The following is an 18,882-nucleotide window of genomic DNA, read 5'->3' as shown; positions in this document are numbered from 1 at the left end:
CTATTTTGGACCTATAAGTGTTAAAAGAGGACGAAGTCTCCTTAAAAGGTATGGAGTTCTTTTTACTTGTTTCACCAGTCGTGCAGTACATCTGGAGATTGCATGTACACTTGATACAGACTCTTGTATAAATGCTGTGAGGAGGTTCATCTGTAGACGAGGCCCAGTTTCGACCATCAGATCTGATAATGCTACAAATTTTGTTGGGGCGAATCGAGAGTTGAAAGAAAGTTTGACTGAGCTGGACCATGCCAAAATTCAAAAGGCTTTTGTTCAGGATGGCATGAAATGGAACTTCAACATCCCAGCAGCTTCTCACCAGGGTGGTGTGTGGGAGCGTCTCATTCGTTCAATAAAGAATATTTTAGCCTCAGTTCTTAAGGAGCAAGTTCTGGATGATGAAGGACTCCACACAGTCTTCTGTGAGGTTGAAGCTATAATGAACGACAGACCCATTACTAAAGTTTCAGATGACTCAAATGATCTTGAAGCACTGACACCCAATCACTTGTTGTTGCTGAAAAATAAACCAGTTTTTCCACCAGGACTGTTTCATCCAAGTGATCTGCATGTCAGGAAAAGGTGGAAACAGGTACAGTACATGGCAGAGTTGTTCTGGAAGAGATGGCTTTCTGAGTACCTACCTCTGATGCAAGAAAGACAAAAATGGATGAGGACTAAAAGATGTCTTATACCTGGAGATGTTGTTTTAATTGCAGACGCTACAGCTCCAAGAGGATCATGGATGATGGCGAAAGTCTTAAATGTAAACCAGGATGCAAAAGGCTTGGTGCGTTCTGTGAGACTACAAACAAGGACCAGTGTTTTGGAAAGGCCAGTGACAAAACTTATTCTGCTACTGGAAGCCTCATCGTGAAGAAAATCCTCAATGAAAATTAAGGATTTGTTTAAGGGAATAGCTCCTCCTTTTGGGACTTTAAAGTAATTGTGATTGTATGCACAATTAGGGGCCGGAGTGTTGGAGCTATTTGTTCTTTATTTTTGTTTTTGTTCTTATTTTTGAAATTAGTTAAAGTTTGTTAGTTTACTTATATTTTGGGGTTTATTTGTCGGTTAATATTTTGTTTTAAATGATTTGTTTGTTTGTTGTTATTTTGTTAAATTAGTCAGTAAAAGCTGTAGGGCCATTTTGTTTCTATAAATAAAGAGACTGGTATAGGACCAGCATGCATTGGGGTGGGCCTATGGTTTTTTACCAGAGCAGGAGAAGCAGCAGGAAGGATCTTGTTATTGCTTGCCAAGATGGATAAATAAACCAAAACTCTCAACAAAAATGTTTGGACAATGGACTTCTTTTGCCTGCGTACGAAATATTACCTCAATGCAGCAGTGGCTTGTGGACTTTAAGTTGTGGGACATTTGATCTTTCAAAAGTAAAGGAATTGCCACTACAGTTACTTTTTACAACATGATTTATCCCCTGAATAGGTGATAAAGCGATAGATCTTTCAGCCCAATTCTACTTTTTCTGCATAATCCATCATACCAAATGTAATCAAATGGAAAAGTCTCTTTTTAAAACTTGTTTTATTAGTTTTAATCTTTTAACTTTATGCATCAAGCAAACATTTAATTATCTGCAGCATTCTCTGACTGGAAGAAATTTAAATCTATTTTCTGCACATTCCAGCACATAAAATAAAATAGTTTTTTGTGTTTATACTCAGTCTTTCAAATAAATGCAAGTAAAACACAGCAGAAGATAAATAAAGTCAAAGACTCAGCGGTCCTGTTGCTCTATTTTCACCTGTATAGCAGGAGTGGGGCAGGCAAAGGTTTGCCCTGGTGCAGGTGTGTCGTAGCGGTCAGTGGAGGGATACGGCAGCTTCTCTGTGAATGTCACATTCCCGTATTTGGTGCTTGCTCGGACGTTTAGGGGTTTTTTCGCTGTAAAAAGAAGTTTTCTTCCCACGCAGTGAGCAACGGACATTAATGTTTTTGTCACTTTTTATGGAATCAAACTCAAAGTAAGGTCAGTACTTCCACGCTTTAAACGCTGCACGCTCATACTCTCTCCTGCACTCGATATGTGATCCATTGTTGATCTGCACACAGCTGTTGTCACAAACGTCGCACTCGCTTACGTCACTGTCAAGACGCAAAAAAAATCACGGTTTTAGTAACGCAGTAACGCAGCGTGCTTACGTGACAGTAACAGTAATCTAATTAACAAGTAACCCGTTACTGCCCATCTCTGGTTATATGCAACACACAACAGCCCACACAGGCCCCAGATTAAGAGTGTCTACACACACTGACTTGGTGAGCTCAGATAGCACAAACAACATGTTTCTAGCATCCCTCACAGCACCGCCTGTTACTGTAATCACCATTAAAAGCATTACACACAAGTAAACTTTGTAGCTGCTCCCATGCACCGCTGTTTGTCGTACACAGTGAAAGGCAAATACAAATGTACATATACCAATAAGACTGAGCCACTGATGTGGGGGTGTTGGACTGCACACTGCATTATTATTAACGTATTAACACCTACACCCTCATAATGTCGTGAGAGTGACTTTGTGTCAAAAAGTGATTTATGGTGTTGTGTTACTTTACTGCTCCAATGAAACAGGAAGAGCTTATTTTAAAGTACAGATTTTGCTACTCTGTGATCTTGGGATTCGAGCCATTTCTAGGGACAATAATATTTATGTTAGATTCTGTTTTAATTGAAGATTATGTATTGAAATTTCAGGAGCAGGGCCTCCAAACATGCTTCTTCCCGTCGTCATCTCTATAGGTTCCCCCAGTTCTGCAAGCTGTTCATTCTCGTTTACGTGCAAACAGGGTCCATTCTCGGCGAATACCTTTAAACACAGCTTATCTCTCAGGAGTAACATGATTTTACTGTGATGTTTTCCATCCTTCCTTTTGCTAAATGCTCAAGCAAGTTTGCACTGGGACGCCAGGTTATTCAGCAGCAAGCTTCCTACCACTGAACTGTCAGTTTCTCAGTAAAAACCCAAAAAAAATGCACAGAGTTGCCAGTTCTCCTTCCCTCCACAGGAAAACGCAGTGTGCTTCGGCACCGATTTGCCAGGTTCCCAGCCTCTCATCCCTCCTTCGCAAATTCTGCAGCATGCTTCGGGACAGAGTTGCCAGGTTCCCAGGCTCTCATCTCTTCCTGGCTAAACTCTGCAGCAAACGTCGGCACCGGGTTGCCAGGTTGTTTTATCCCTCATTCGCAAAAGCAGAAGCAGCAAGCTTTTCGACCATTGTGTTGCCAGTTTCTCAGCATAGTTTTTTTTTTTTTTTAAAAAGGCACTGAGTTGCCGCTACTCCATCCCTCTGTAGCAAATGCAGCATGCTTCGGCACCGAGTTGCCTGGTTCCCAGCCTCTCATCCCTCCTCTGCAGCATACGTCAGCACCTGGTTGCCAGGTTCTCAGCCACACATTCCGCTTCTGCTAAACTCCACAGCAAATGTTGCACCAAGTTGCCAGGTTCCCAGCCACTCTTCCCTGCTTCGCAAAATTCTGCAGGAAACCTCGGTACAGAGTTGCCAGGTTCCCAGCCTCTCATCCCTCCTCTGCTAAACTCTGCAGCAAACGTTGGCACTGATTTGCCAGTTTCTCAGCATAGAGAAAATAAATAAATAAAGAAGGCACTGGGTTGCCAGGTTTTCCTTCATCCCCCATTTGCAAAGCAGCATCTAGCTTCCATACTACTGAACTGCCAGTTTCTCTGCATCTATCATTGCAAGCAGCGGGAAACCCTTCTAGCACTGGGGTGTCAGGTTCTTGCTATATCTGCCATTTGCAAACTGCAGCGATAAGCTTCTTAGCCCTGAGTTGCCAGTTCCTGTCCATCCATCATTGGAAAGGCAGTGGAGAATCCTTCAAGTTGGTTCCTTCTATAGCCATCATTCGTAATCACAGCAGCAAGCTTCTTCCAACATGTTGCCAGTTTCTGTACATCCATTATTGAAAAGCAGTGGTAAACCTCTTTGGCACCAAGCTACCAGGTTCTCTCTTTATCCCTCATTTGCAAATGCAGCAGCAAGCTTCTATCAACAAGTTGCCAGTCTCTCTACATTTACATCACAAAAGCAGCAGTGATACCTAGCACTGGGACACTAGGCTCCCTGTTTCCGTCATTTGCAATTGCAGCAGCAAGAGTAGTAATATACCTATACTTTTTTTGCCCCTGCCCCCACTTCCTCTTTCCCCCCCCCCCGCGTTCATGTGAGTGCATGTGCGTGTGAACGGACTTTTTGCTCGTGCATGTGGGTTCAGGGGTCATATGAGTTTACATGTGTTTAATAGCGTTTTATTTAACGAAACCATTATGTGTTTTAATTAAACTCTTTTTAAAGGATTGTATAGGTCTCAGAGCTCTGTTATTTAGACATAGATGATTTAATTTAACTAGTTTAGGGGTATTTTAACTAGTTAGGAGCATTTTGCTTTTTCTTTAGTGCTATCCATCCATTTGCTTCCGCTTGTCCTTCTTAGGGTCGCTGGAGCCTATCCCAGCTGTCATAGGGCAAGAGGCGGGGTACACCCTGGACAGGTCGCCAGTCTGTCGCAGGGCCAACACACAGGGACAGACAACCATTCACACTCACATTCAAACCTATGGGCAATTTGGATTAATCAATTAACCTATCCCCACAAGCTGCATGTCTTTGGACGGTGGGAGGAAGCTGGAGTACCCGGAGGGAACACAAACACGGGGAGAACATGCAAACTCCACACAGAAAGACCCCGGCCTGATGGTGGAATTGAACTCAGGACCTTCTTGCTGTGCGGCAACAGTGCTAACCACCGTGCCACCGTGCTGCCTTTAGTGCTATTTAGGAGCAAATAGTTTTCAAACAGAATAGCACAAACAACATGTATCCCTTTAGAAATAAACTGTGATACTTCTAAAAGCACATATTCACACCTAGCCACACTAGCACTGTATCAACCCCAATGCTCCTTTAATGCAACTAGCCATATAATTATCTACTAGGCACAAATACACTGCAACAGTAAGACTTGCTGATTACACATGGATGATTTAACTACTTTAGGAGCATTTTACTTTTTTTCTTTAGCGCTCGAAAAGACACAGAGGCTAATAGTTTTAAATAGATCACCACAAACAACAGCAGGTATTCCTTTAGAAATAAACTTTTCTTGTGTTACTTCTAAAAACTACAGATTCTTAACTCTGCAACAGTTAGACAGAGTGGGTTACAGTTAGGCCCCCAACAGTCAGCAAAACAAGTCATAAAACAATAAAAGAGGCTCTCTTTATCAAGAGCATCCCAGCACACATCCCAACTGTAGTTCCATAGTTTCCACATTTTTAAATTACAAACAGTTTGACATTTCTTTAAATCACCCCGCAGTTCTTCAGCTGAGACACTTGAGTTAGAAAACACAAACACTGCAGTCGTCTTTACTCGCGAGGACAAGTGACAGAGCACTCCTACACGTAAGAGACACTCACGGACTTGTGCTCTGTCACCGTCTGCTTTCTTTATTTATACAACAGGAATTACAGTTTTTTACAGACGCTAGGACACATTTCTCAATACTTAGGCCACTTTTGCAAAACTCTTCACACAATTCTCCTAACTGACCGTCAGCTTGGCAAAGCAGTTCATTTCACATTCAAAATGCACTACAACTACCAAAACACTTCATTCAGGTCTCAAATAAACTCATTCTTCCAGAACACTAGCAAAGGTTGACAGCCGACAAACACACTTTGTCACCCACAAAACAATGACCTAAAAACACTAACAACATGTAGCATTACACAGTGTTTCCTTGTGTAAAACAAGGACACATCTCTGTTTATAATTTCAATATATGTTACTGGAATGAATCAGACATCATGCAGAATTCGTTAATATTTGTTTATGTATTTTTATTTTTTTGCACTAAGTAATCCCAAAATACAAGAATTTGTATACACACCATCCACTGATACACATACAATAGTAATGCTAATCTACTCGGTCTCCTCCATTTGGCCACAGGTTCTCATCCACATCACATCTTATGTCATCTAGGGCAACACACCTAGGAAAGAATCTTCTGGCTGCCAGAACTGAAGGAGTTGAACAATTGAAGGAGTAACACCTGTGTAGATGTTCATCTACAATGAGAATCAGCTGTGGCTGGTTAAACTGCATTTTTAGATTTAAAATATGTTTCAATAAAATATTGCTGTTGGATTTTGCTGTCTTTTCAAGTTTTGCATTGTGTTATTGTTTTGACCATGAGTTTAACATTTTTGAAAACAGTATGTAAGCACATGCAAAATGTCCTGTACGTACAAAGATTTTTGGCAGTTGTTGTGTCTGAGTGAGAAGATAATTCATGAAATTTGAGAGATGTAGTCATTGAATGCATTTTGTGCCAAAACAATGATAACTGATCCTCAGTTTAGCCCACATAGACTTCTGTTGTGCTCACTGTGTGAGGAGTTTTACAAACGTGACCTAAGTATTGGGAAATGTGTCCTAGCGTCTGTAAAAAACTGTAATACATTTGTTCAGTAACATGAGCATGTGTGTGTGTGTGTGTGCGTGTGTGTGTGTGTGTGTGTGTGTGTGTGTGTGTGTGTGTGTGTGCGAGGTCAGAACTGCTTGTTCAGCTTCTTACTATCGCTGTGGAAAGCTTCAGATACAAATATCAGAACACGTTTCATAAAGAACAATCAGTTCTAAACAAGGAAAAGGTCATCATGCAGTATTCTATCATCAATAAACTTATATCACTAAAAGCTTAGACTGACTACTCAGTACAGTTTTCCATTGACACAGTTCCATTATCTTATCTTATCATGTCAGAGGTCAACTGAAACCATGTCCAACTGAACCTCCAAAGGTTTTTCACATCTTCTTATACCCCACACCTTTATCTCTGCAGGCTGACAATTACACCTCCTACTGACTAACCGAACCTCCATAGTTTTTCCACCTTTCTCTTTGCAACCTGCTCTTTATATCTGCATGTCAGAGCCCAACTGAAACCAAGTCCACCTATATAAAAACACCCCATCAGACACACAGTATTTTGCTCAGCACTTCACAACTGCCGCAAGGTATATCGTTGTAACTGTTTATTTTTTCAGATCCCAGACACAGCGGTGTGAGGTAGTTAGCACACAATTTTGCCATGTAGAAAACATCGTTTGTTTGGAACACATCAGCAGAGAGGTAGAATTCATAGCTGTTCATAAGAGTTTAATTCCTGGATGTGCATTGAGCCGACTTTGCTACCTGTACAGAGCGTTTCTGACAGTCGGGCGCTGCTTATACAATAGAGAAAAGCAACAATACAGAGTGTTTCTCTGCTCCAAGAAATCCGAGGGCCTTTCACAAGGTAAGCATGTCTGTTATACCCAGGGCATAAATGTCTGTATGTCAGCGCTGATTATTCAAACCCTGTTTAAAATGTGACACATATGTTGTCCGAAAACATTTCCTCTAGATTTGCAAAGTTACTGATTTAAAAATATATTTTTGAATTTTTAGTTGCATGTCAAACATATGATAGACTCTTGAGCATGTTCATATAGCTAAATTCACAATGGTATAACCGTGCACCAAAGCCCTCTAATGCAAGCCTCTGAACTGTATGTTGATAAGTACATGAAGCGTACCTCTACCTCTACAGCTGAAAACAGTTTGTATCCGCACTCTGAGGGGCTGCTGAATTGTTTTTAATACGCCACTTTTTGACGAACAGCAGATGATGAAATCCTCTTTATTGGAGAAACTGTCCCTGAGCTATTGTTGCTCATACTTACTGAGGTCCCTAGCTACTTCCTTACTATGTCAGTAAACTCTTTGAAAAGGAAAAAAACGTGGTTGTATTTCGCTTCAAGATGGCGCCGGTGTGCATGGCTGACCGTCTGCGACCTCGACTGCGCCTCGGCGTAGTACTCTTTGTTATTTTATCCTTGGTTTTATGTTCTCTAGGCGATTGTACGCTAATAACTTATGATAGAGACACGCTCCTGAATCTCCGGTTCTCCTGTCCTCAACGACTGGACAGTTATGGGACCATGGGTGGTGCCACTCCCCTGCCGCCCGTCTCTTCCACCAAAACGACCTACTTACCTTTTCCCTTTCTGCGTAGGAAACGCTTCAGGAAACGGGGTAGAAGGAGTGGTGCCCGCGTTCGCGTCAAGGCTCATATTAGAGCCATGGCTATGGATTACCCCTCTACAAGTCGTGAGCTGTCACGATTTATCTTCTACTCCAGGAGCCGCTTTGCGGCTAAATTGTTAAGTCATCGTTGGATATGCCCTGTTGGCCCTCAAACCTATCCTACCTGCCCAGTGGCTTATCACTCTGCTTGGTCTTGGATTGGTCTAAACACCCTGCGACGGGCTACCGCTAATGACCTAGCTCCTCGGACTCGGATGGCTTTATTTAATGTTAGGTCTCTTTCAAATAAGGCCTTTCTCTTAAATGACTTTTTCCTCACCACGGGACTGGATGTTCTATTTCTGACGGAGACATGGACTTCTCCGGGTGAGTTTATCCCCTTTTCTGAGCTTCTCCCTCCTGACTGTGCCTTCTTTAGCTCACCAAGGCTCACCGGTAGAGGTGGTGGCCTAGCCTCGGTTTTTAAAAACAAACATGAAGCACGGCTGCTACCCTCCCCAACCTATTCTAGCTTTGAAGCTCAGTTATTGGAATTGACTGGCCCTCGGACTACTCTGTGTGTTGTGGTTTATCGTCCGCCTAAATACCACAAGATGTTTATTTCTGAATTTGCTGACTTCTTGGGATCCATTCTTTTTAAATATGGTTCTGTTATTATTTCTGGTGATTTTAACATTCATGTCTGTTGTATGGATGACCAATTGGCTAACGATTTTCTAGCACTAACTGCTTCTTTTAATCTTACCCAGTGGGTGAATGAGCCTACCCATGTTAAGGGCCACACCCTTGATTTGGTTTTTTCATACGATGTGGATATATGTATTAAGGAAATTAGAAACACTGGACTTTCCGACCATTCTCCGGTTATTTTCGATCTTGACCTTGGCAACACCGGATCACGCTTTGAGGCTCCTCTTTGTCCTACGCGTACTGTGAATGCTGATACTCTGTTGAAATTTTCTAATTCTTTTGTGAACTTTTCATTTACTACGTCAGACTGTCTTACTCCACATACGCTTGAGAATTTCGCCAATACTCTATTAACTACATGTTCCTCTATCCTTGACATTGTAGCACCGATCAGAATGAAACGCCCCAGAACCTACTCACAATGTTGGTTAAATGATTCTGTTCGCGCCTTACGACGTATGTGTCGGCGGGATGAGAGGAGGTGGAGAAAGGATAATCTCCAGTCATCATATGACATTTTATGCATTAGCCGCTCGAAGTTTCAATCAGCTGCCAGAACGGCTAAAGCAGCTTTCCTATCTAAAATTATCACCACCAATGGAAACAACCCTCGAATTTTATTCAAAATTTTCAACTCTGTGGTCAACCCCTGCCCCTCTATGCCTCTGTCGTGCTCCCCGGGCCTTTGTGAAAAATTTTCAAGTTATTTTTTGGATAAAGTCGCATCTCTTAAATCTACCCTTCCTTTGGTGACCGACCGTATGCCCACCCCTGATTGTTCTACTACTTTTTGTCAATTTGAACCTGTTTCTCTCTCTACTCTGAAGCATCTAATTGAAAAACTGAACAATACTAATCTTGTACATGATGTTCTTCCATCCCGTATAGTCAAGGACTGTTTTAGTGCAATTGGACCTTGTCTATTGTCCATATTGAACTCTTCCTTGCTGTCCGGCTATGTACCATCAGCTCTTAAACATGCTATAATCCAACCTGTTCTTAAAAAAAGTAACCTCGATCAAAATGATTATGCCAATTATAGGCCGATTTCCAAACTTCCCTTCGTGGCTAAAATTCTTGAGAAGGTGGTTCTGCTTCAACTTCAGACCTACCTGGATGAGAATAACATTAATGATAAATATCAATCGGCCTTTAAACAACACCACAGCACTGAATCAGCACTGCTCCGAGTTTTTAATGACCTTTTACTAATGGCTGACAATGGACGCCCCTCTGTCCTAGTGCTATTGGATCTTTCATCGGCATTTGACATGGTTGACCATAACATACTATCGGTTCACTTGGCCACCTCCTCCTCCTCCGCTGTACCTGTTTGCTGTGGTGTCCCCCAGGGATCTGTGCTAGGCCCTACCCTGTTCTCACTGTATATGCTTCCTTTAAGTGTCATTTTTGAGAAACACCACATTGCCTTTCACTATTATGCCGATGACATCCAGATCTATTTTGAGCTGAATGATGATCTAGCTATGTCCGTGAGTAACTTTCGAGAGTGCATGTGTGAGGTCAAGCAATGGCTTCTGGCAAATTTTCTTATCCTTAACGATAAGAAAACTGAAATTATGATCTTTGGCAGTGACGCTCTTCGTGCCAAACTTCATGATGCTTTTGGATTGCTTTTGGATTTCTCACTAGTTCTTTCCCTGACACTGTTAGGAATTTGGGTGTGCTACTTGACAGTTCATTTAAACTTGATAAACAAGTGTCTGCTGTCGTCAGATCCAGTTTTTACCAACTTCGCCTTATTTCCAGGGCCAAACACTACATCCCGCACAATGACCTGGAAAAGCTCATCCATGCCTTTGTAACGTCAAGACTAGATTACTGTAATTCACTTTATTATGGTCTCCACTCTACCCTTTTACATAGATTACAGACAGTCCAGAATGCCGCTGCACGCATTCTAACTAAAACTAAGAAGTTTGCTCACATCACTCCCGTCCTTGCTGATCTGCACTGGTTGCCTGTGAAATTTCGTATTCAATTTAAAATTCTGTTGTTTACTTTTAAAATTACTAATAACACAGGGCCAAGTTATCTTAAGGAACTCTTAAAATCATATCTTCCTACGAGGGCCTTAAGATCTTCCTCACAGTCATTGTTGGTTCAGCCCAGATCTCGTTTGAAGTCTAGAGGTGATCGAGCGTTCGCTCTAGCTGCACCTGAGCTGTGGAACAATCTCCCGATTGGCATCCGGGCGTCTGATTCCATTCAATCTTTTAAATCACGGCTTAAAACATATCTGTTTGAACTTGCTTTTTCTACTAGTTAAATTCTCGCCTCGCTTCTTGTGAGTTATTCTATTAATGTGTCTGGTTGTTTTGCGTTGTCCTGCGCTGTCAATGTTTTCTATCACTGTGTATGATGGTACAGCTTTACTCTGCTATAGCTGTGTGCTATAGTTTATTCCTATTAGTGGTTTTTACCTGTGAACATAATCCCACACTTATATGACTCCGATGTTTTAGTGTAAATCATTTTATTGTTTTGTTTTATGTAAAGCACTTTGGCATGCCCCTGGCTTTTAATGTGCTCTATAAATAAAGATTGTTGTTGTTGTTGTTGTTGTTGTTGTTGTTGTTGTTGTTGTTGTTGAAGCTGTTGTAGATTTAAAGAAACATCTTAATTGAAGCAAAGGAAAAAACTGGAATGAATTTTATGTGACTGTTCATATTAAAGCCAACAACAAGTGAAAATCCAAAACCAGCTCCAATCTTTTGTATTAATGATCTCCCCTCTCTCTCTCTCTCTGTGTGTCTGTGTGTCTGTGTCTGTGTGTGTGTGAGTGTGTTTGTCTGTATGTGTGTGTGTGTGTGTGTGTGTGAGTGTGTGAGTGTGTTTGTCTGTATGTGTGAGTGTGAGTGTGTGTGTGTGTGTGTGTGTGTGTGTGTGTGTGTGTGGAGTCAGAGTGTGACCCATAAACGACTTCCCTAAACCTGCTGGTCTGGAAGTCCAGCAGTTCATCTAAACAAAAGGCACTTAGACTAAAACAGACATCCTACCACAGAACAATAAGAAGGTAGCACCTCTCCCATGATCCCAGGACGTGGGTGTGAATGCCAGAACACTCTGGAGTCACACAAAGTCTTTAAAGACTACTATCATTACACAATTGGTTCTACACCTCTGAGCATATATGGTTAGATATTCCCCAATAAAAATGACAATGATAAAATATAAATCCAACAATGGTTTTCAGGGTTTTTATCGTTAACTTCGTTTCCCTGGGTCTTTTCCCGTGTTGTAGTCGTGTGTCTTATTTTGAAAGAAATGTTTACGCGTTACCATAGCGACCAGAGAGCATTAAGGCTGCAGACAGGTGCATCCAACAACATTTTATTTTCCCTTATTTGATTTATGGACCTAACTGTATGAACTGGACTTTGGCTTTAATGCTGCTCCTCTTCATCATTGCTGTGTTGCATTTCCATCATTCTGCTGCTGGATTCACTGCAGGCTTTAACAAACACTCCTTTGGGTCCAGGCCCAGCCACGTGTTTGTAAGCTGCTGTGCTCCTCACAAATAAAGCCTGAAGCAGCTCAGACTGTTAGAAGCAGCACTGAGCCCTGTTACAGTTATAGTGTTAGAGCAGCGGCTGCAGCCTACAGCATTTAAACTAGCTGTGTAATACTTCAGCTTTACATCATGGAGTAGTAGTTTATTAAACCCCCCAAAATATGACTATCCAGAGTTGGGACCAGGAAGCAGAGTTGCAGTCTTACACGCCTCTCTGCAGCTTCTCTCCTCCTGCTACCCCCCCCAAAAACCCATCTCCATAGAGACTGTGTCAGCTTCCAAACAGACAAAAAACAAACTAAAAACCAGCAACAAACAACTTAAACATAAACAGTCACAAAGAAAGAACAATACAGTATCCACATCTGAACCAAAGAGTAAAACAGTGAAATGTGGATTATTAAACATTAGGTCTCTCTCCTCCAAGTCTCTGTTAGTACATGTTAGTAAAAACATTTCTGCATTTTACCCATATTTTATTTTTAACTCAAAATCAAAGATTCCAGATTCTCCTACATGTTGGTTTTGAATCAGATAGGACGACAGATTTCAGGTGGCCCTGTGTCTTTCTCTATTACATTTGCCACTGTGTAACTCAAAGTTATTTAAGGACTAGTTTATTTCAATGGATGAGTTTACTGACTGACGCGCAGAAGAAATAGTTCTTTATGGAGCCTAGATGGTGTGAATGATGAGACCAAAGACTGCAATATCTTGTACCAAAAATATATTGAATAAATGGAGGAAAGGGGAAATGGAACAAAATAATTAACACAACACACAACATAAATGCCCACAATTAAATAATAAATCAATGCTGTGATCTTTCTGTGCAAAAGTCCTTTTTGGTCCTCTTCTTTTTAAAGTTCACTTTTAAGGTATTCCTCCTTAGAGTCCAGCTTCATACAAATGGGGAAATATGTCCGTAATCCAAAGACGGCTAAGTGGGGGAAAGAGGGGAAACAAAGAATGGTCCTACCGGCTCGCCACTTCAATATGAAGAAGATCAATTCAAAGGGAGGGAACAAAACCTGACCTGTAGGTCAGAAAAACGTCCATTAGCACATCAAGTTCGATTCAGTTTACCGGTAAACAAATATATTTTTCTGCAAGCCTATGTAACAATGCAAATCATCATCAACCAATGTACAACAGTTAAATTATTAATTATCTTGGCTACGTAGCTTAATCTATACATTCCAGTAGCGTTCGCTACAAACAATACAAAAACAACAATAAAGAAAAACAGCTGTCTAACAGACAGCATAGCCGAATTCAAGGCAACACATAACAATAATCATTCAATCGCACTTTGTTTCAAAGTAAGCCCATTAAAATGCTCAAGTAAATAAAAGTGTTCAAAAACAGCGGTTTTTGAGCCGGAGTTCTGCTCGCGGTGGGAACGCCGCCGCACAAAGTCATTTTTTAATCGCGACAACGATCGGCTGGTTACTGACAACCAAAAGGTTGTTTTTGGTAGATATTAAAGATCATGGGTGGGCGGGGCAAATGGAGCAGTTTTCTACAGTCGAGTAAAATTCCAGGAAAGAGCTGGGTGTGGCTTTCCTTTAAATCACATGATCAACAGCTTTAAGATGGAGGCAACTCGCTCAGTGTTTCCTGTTTCATTCTTAGACTGTGGCGATGGTAAGTAGCAGCTTTTCACTTGTTACCTGGCATCTTTTCAGCCACCAATGATAGTCATTGTATGTTATCAACATTTCACTAACTATGTTTTCTCTCATGTTTAAAATAGGCCGACCAAGAGCAAAATAGGTATGTCTGCAGACTCTGCTGTAGCCAACGTTATCAGATCTCCTGTGTCTTTAAATCCCTAACTGCTCGATCATTATCATTTTAGAAGACAACAATTTCTCAAAGGAGGTTCAAAACTAATGCCTACAAGATTACCAAGAGGATGGTTCGGGGCTCTTACATGACTCCGGGAAGTCAACACTTGGTGGATGAGGTGTGTTACCTTTGACACTTTTAAGACAGTCCTGTTTATCACTACTAACAATAAGCAAATATGTTTTCACTCAACAGATCCTTCACAGCATGTTGTTTCTGGGCAAAATCAACAACATCCCCTTTTCTCCAGAAGAAATCTTCCCTAATCCTTTTGTTTTGGGTTCTTTAATGAGAAGATATCCCAGGCCTTTTAAGTTGTATTCGACTCAGCTTCCCAGGCGAAGTCCCTTCTCCTGTGTGCTCGACATGGTAAGATAACTCTTCTCACATTGTCAGTCAATCTGACAAACTTCCAGTTTTTAGGAAAGTATAATGCAAAGTGCTTTTTTACTGAGAAATCCAAAGAAAATCCATACTGTACCTTATACTTCAACATATGCTTCTAGCTATACTTCTCCACCAAACACAGAGACTGCAGGAGAGCTGGAGACTTGCTTCAGAATTTGTTAGTTCTAAATAATGTCTAACAGACTCATTATTGGAGATGCTTACAGTCTTCAAGGCGTATATGATGCTGTCACTGTGTAGCTGCTGGATCTGTTAAGTCAGCTCAAAGACTCTAAATTCAGCGTGTTTTGACAGCCCGGCATAGCAAAATAGAAAAAAAAGGTCAATTAGCAAATTTAATTATAAATTAGTGAGAACAAAGATGGATTTTTGCTTATTGATTTAAAATTAAATAGATTTTTGTGACTTGTTTCACCCCCTATCTTAAAATGTCTAAATCAAAAGCATCCAATGGTCCTGCATAGTTAAACAAGTCAAGCAGCGAAACAAACATGTTGATCAACTTTCTATGAAAAACAACTATATAATCAGGTGCAACACTTTGACCAGATCTGTAACTGTTTTCAGATCGTCCTGCAAAATAACTCAGAGAATGAAGAGCAAATAAAGCAGAGTCTGCAAGATCTCCTCACAGACTTGGACTTAGAAGAGAATAATAAAAAAACAGCTTTCGTCTCGTCCACCATCTGCATTTCTCAAAAATCCCAAACCAACAAATCAGAAAGGTACTGCGGAGTCTCCATGTCCACCAAAGGTCCTAACGCTGGGAAAATTATGATTGCTGCCTCCTGTCTTAGCAAATGGCATAAATATGTATCTGGTGCGGTGATGACCTATTATCCAAACACAGTCCAGAAAGATTACTTTGATGGAACAATTGAAGTACCTGGAAATATCAGGTGTGAGGCTTTTTGTCTCCGTGATGGTGCCAGAATGAAGCCTTGCAGATCATGTAAGAATTTGTTTGGCTTGAACACAGAAGACCTCAGAGAGTGGCCATATGGTAACTGTGCTGAAGCTGAGAGCCTGAGCAATTTGCTTGAAAATGAGAGAGAAGTTGAAACACATGTGGATGAATACTCAGCTGAAAAGGATAACAGGCAGAGAGCTGAGGATGAGGTTGGTAGGGTTCTTAGAACCGTGTTGCAAAGGATTCGGTTTAACTGGACAGGTGAATTTTACAACCCAGAACAAGAGTGAGATTTCATGAAATCATTTGCATTCATCATTCTGATAAATCAAAGATTCTCTGCTCTGACAGCATCTGTGTGGATTTTCTGTAATCACAGAGACGTGTATAAGCATGTTTACTTTCCATCTCCATGTAATTGTCACATTTAATAATTAAAACTGGCTTCTATGGGTTTTTGTTTGTTTGCTTACATATCTAGTGTTTAATGCAATGTGAAGCATTATCAGACAGCATTTATTGGGAAGAATCCCATGTTTATACTGGTCTGTACCCAGGGTACACAGAAAATAAAAACACGTTTTCTTATTATGATCCCAACTATAATTTACTTAAACAAAAGCACTACATGTGTAGTTATAATATTTATAGCAGTTACTGTTGAGCTTTAAATTGATCATCTTAAATGTTTATATGCTGATTATATTGCTTTATATAAGAAAGGCCTAACTCTGAGTACACTCTGTGCCAAAAAGTGCTGACAGGAAACTGCATGCTTTTGCAGAAACGTGCTTTTGCAGCTAGAAAGTGAAGCTGATATATATCAGTTTTAATTAGTTTTTACCAACTGCTTGCTAGGGCAATCCCACGAGTTTGGTGTTTTTGTATTGAACATGATTCCAAGTGCTTTCTATAACACATAGCAGAGGTGCCACAACAAAGACTGAGAAGAGGACAGGAAGAGACAGTGAAAGAGATGCACTCCTTCGCCATTCATGTTAAAGCGTTGCATAGCTTTAATTTTAGAGAGTGTTGCATAACTTTAGTCATTTTTCTACCACAGGTGAAGCCAAGAATTGTGAAGCTCTCTTTTGGCCAAATACCAGAATCTGTAAGAAGAAGAAAAAACAAACAATCAAATAGGTCATTATTAAGAGAACAACAATCTCTTGATGATTATCCACAGTGTCTTTGATAACTCTGAGATACAAACTGTCAAGGATATACACATCCCAGCAAACAATAGCTGTGTTTGACTAAAGCGATTAATAACAAGGACAGAGCTACAATCACTACAGTCAAACATAAAGGGCTTAATCCTGAATCCAAGTCTGAGCTGTGATGCCGTTGGTGCTGAAAGCTGCTCAGATCCTGAAGCTGCACGTTTTGTCTCTCTCTAACCAAACCAGCAGCAAAAGAAGACACATTTCGCTTGACATAAACATTGTCATGAATTCCCTCTTACTTTTGCTGGTTTGCTTCCACCACCATTAAAACACACACAGAAAAACAACACAGCACAGCTCTCTGCCTCTCTCAGTGTACTTTAAGAACACCGTTTCCCATCTCAAATCTCTGTTTTTGGCATTATTCGCTTGCTTGTTATGAAGCAGTCTACCGTTGTTTACAGCCATTTTTTTTTAATGACTTCCGACAAGACAGCCTCATTTCTGCTGTTCAATACCAAATTTTATTTATTTTTTTCAAATTAAGTGAAACTGCAAAATGCTCTGCTGTGTCTCTATTAAAACCTCTTATTAAAACCTCTGAATCACTTCAGCAGCATCAGCCAATGTACATTTGTTGAGTCGTGGTTCTCGTCTGCTTTTGTTCTACTGCAGAATAATATTTTTAAGGTTATCTACTGTAAAAAGCTAGGCCAGGAAAATCTGCTTCATGGTTTTGTGTTTTATCCTCAGTTACTTTGACACAAAAGCATCTGCTGTGATGCTCACACCTCTGATGAAGTTTCACAAGTGTCAGTACTGATAAATGATCAGAATTATAATGTTTCTGACTCTCTGAGTAAGAATTAAATGGAATCTAATTGGGACCTTGTGAATTGGAATTGAACAGGTTCTAGAAATCAGTGATGATTACAAGTACTGCGCTGCAGTGGTTTGTATCATATCTATCTAATAGACTCCAATTCGTGCATGTAAATGGAGAGTCCTCTTCACACACTGAGGTTAATTATGGAGTTCCACAGGGTTCAGTGCTAGGACCAATTCTGTTTACATTATACATGCTTCCCTTAGGCAGCATCATTAGAAGACATAGCATACATTTACACTGCTATGCAGATGACACCCAGCTCTATCTGTCCATGAAGCCAGATAACACACACCAATTAGTTAAACTGCAGGAATGTCTTAAAGACATAAAGACCTGGATGGCCGCTAACTTTCTGCTTCTTAATTCAGATAAAACTGAGGTTATTGTACTCGGCCCTGAAAATCTTAGAAATATGGTATCTAATCAGATTCTTACTCTGGATGGCATTACCTTGGCCTCCAGTAACGCGGTGAGGAACCTTGGAGTCATTTTTGACCAGGACATGTCCTTCAACGCACATATTAAACAAATATGTAAGACTGCTTTCTTCCATTTGCGCAACATCTCTAAAATTAGAAATATCCTGTCTCAGAGTGACGCTGAAAAACTAGTTCATGCATTTATTACTTCCAGGCTGGACTACTGTAATTCATTATTATCAGGATGTCCAAAAAACTCACTGAAAAGCCTTCAGCTAATCCAAAATGCTGCAGCAAGAGTCCTGACAGGGACTAGAAAGAGAGAGCATATTTCTCCTGTTTTGGCTTCCCTTCATTGGCTTCCTGTTAAATCCAGAATTGAATTCAAAATCCTGCTCCTCACATACAAGGTCTTAAATAATCAGGCCCCATCTTATCTTAATGACCTTGTAGTACCATATCACCCTATTAGAGCGCTCCGCTCTCGCTCTGCAGGCCTACTTGTTGTTCCTAGAGTATTTAAAAGTAGAATGGGAGGGAGAGCCTTCAGTTTTCAGGCCCCTCTTCTGTGGAACCAGCTTCCAGTTTGGATTCGGGAGACAGACACCATCTCTACTTTTAAGATTAGGCTTAAAACTTTCCTTTTTTCTAAAGCATATAGTTAGGGCTGGACCAGGTGACCCTGAATCCTCCCTTTGTTATGCTGCAATAGATGTAGGCTGCCGGGGGATTCCCATGATGCATTGAGTTTTTCCTTTCCAGTCACCTTTCTCACTCACTATGTATTAATAGACCTCTCTGCATTGAATCATATCTGTTATTAACCTCTGTCTCTCTTCCACAGCATGTCTTTATCCTGTCTTCCTTCTCTC

General features: G+C 40.8%; 1 protein-coding gene across 1 annotated transcript; it reads left to right on the top strand.

Annotated features, from left to right (window-relative positions):
* Nucleotides 1-7,856: 7,856 nt before the first annotated feature.
* Nucleotides 7,857-15,991, top strand: LOC146573550 (uncharacterized). Its single transcript, XM_085275448.1, has 4 exons — nucleotides 7,857-7,910; nucleotides 14,229-14,336; nucleotides 14,414-14,587; nucleotides 15,194-15,991. The coding sequence occupies exons 1-4, from the start codon at nucleotides 7,857-7,859 to the stop codon at nucleotides 15,824-15,826; spliced, it is 969 nt and encodes a 322-aa protein (XP_085131574.1). The 3' UTR covers nucleotides 15,827-15,991.
* The last annotated feature ends 2,891 nt before the right edge of the window (nucleotides 15,992-18,882 follow it).

This window comes from Mchenga conophoros, linkage group LG5 (assembly GCF_057382185.1).
Source record: "Mchenga conophoros isolate Kocher_MC1m ecotype Shallow Benthic linkage group LG5, M_conophoros_male_GT1.1, whole genome shotgun sequence".
Classification (NCBI taxonomy): Eukaryota; Metazoa; Chordata; class Actinopteri; order Cichliformes; family Cichlidae; genus Mchenga; species Mchenga conophoros.
This window is presented reverse-complemented; position numbering and strand designations above follow the sequence as displayed.

Bases quoted from the DNA above. Each gene is read 5' to 3' on its own strand.
- LOC146573550 (XM_085275448.1), top strand. From the start codon at position 7,857: ATGGCGCCGGTGTGCATGGCTGACCGTCTGCGACCTCGACTGCGCCTC. The intron at 7,911-14,228 runs GTACTCTTTGTT...TTATCATTTTAG, and splicing joins CTCGACTGCGCCTCGGCGTA to AAGACAACAATTTCTCAAAG. The intron at 14,337-14,413 runs GTGTGTTACCTT...TTCACTCAACAG, and splicing joins GTCAACACTTGGTGGATGAG to ATCCTTCACAGCATGTTGTT.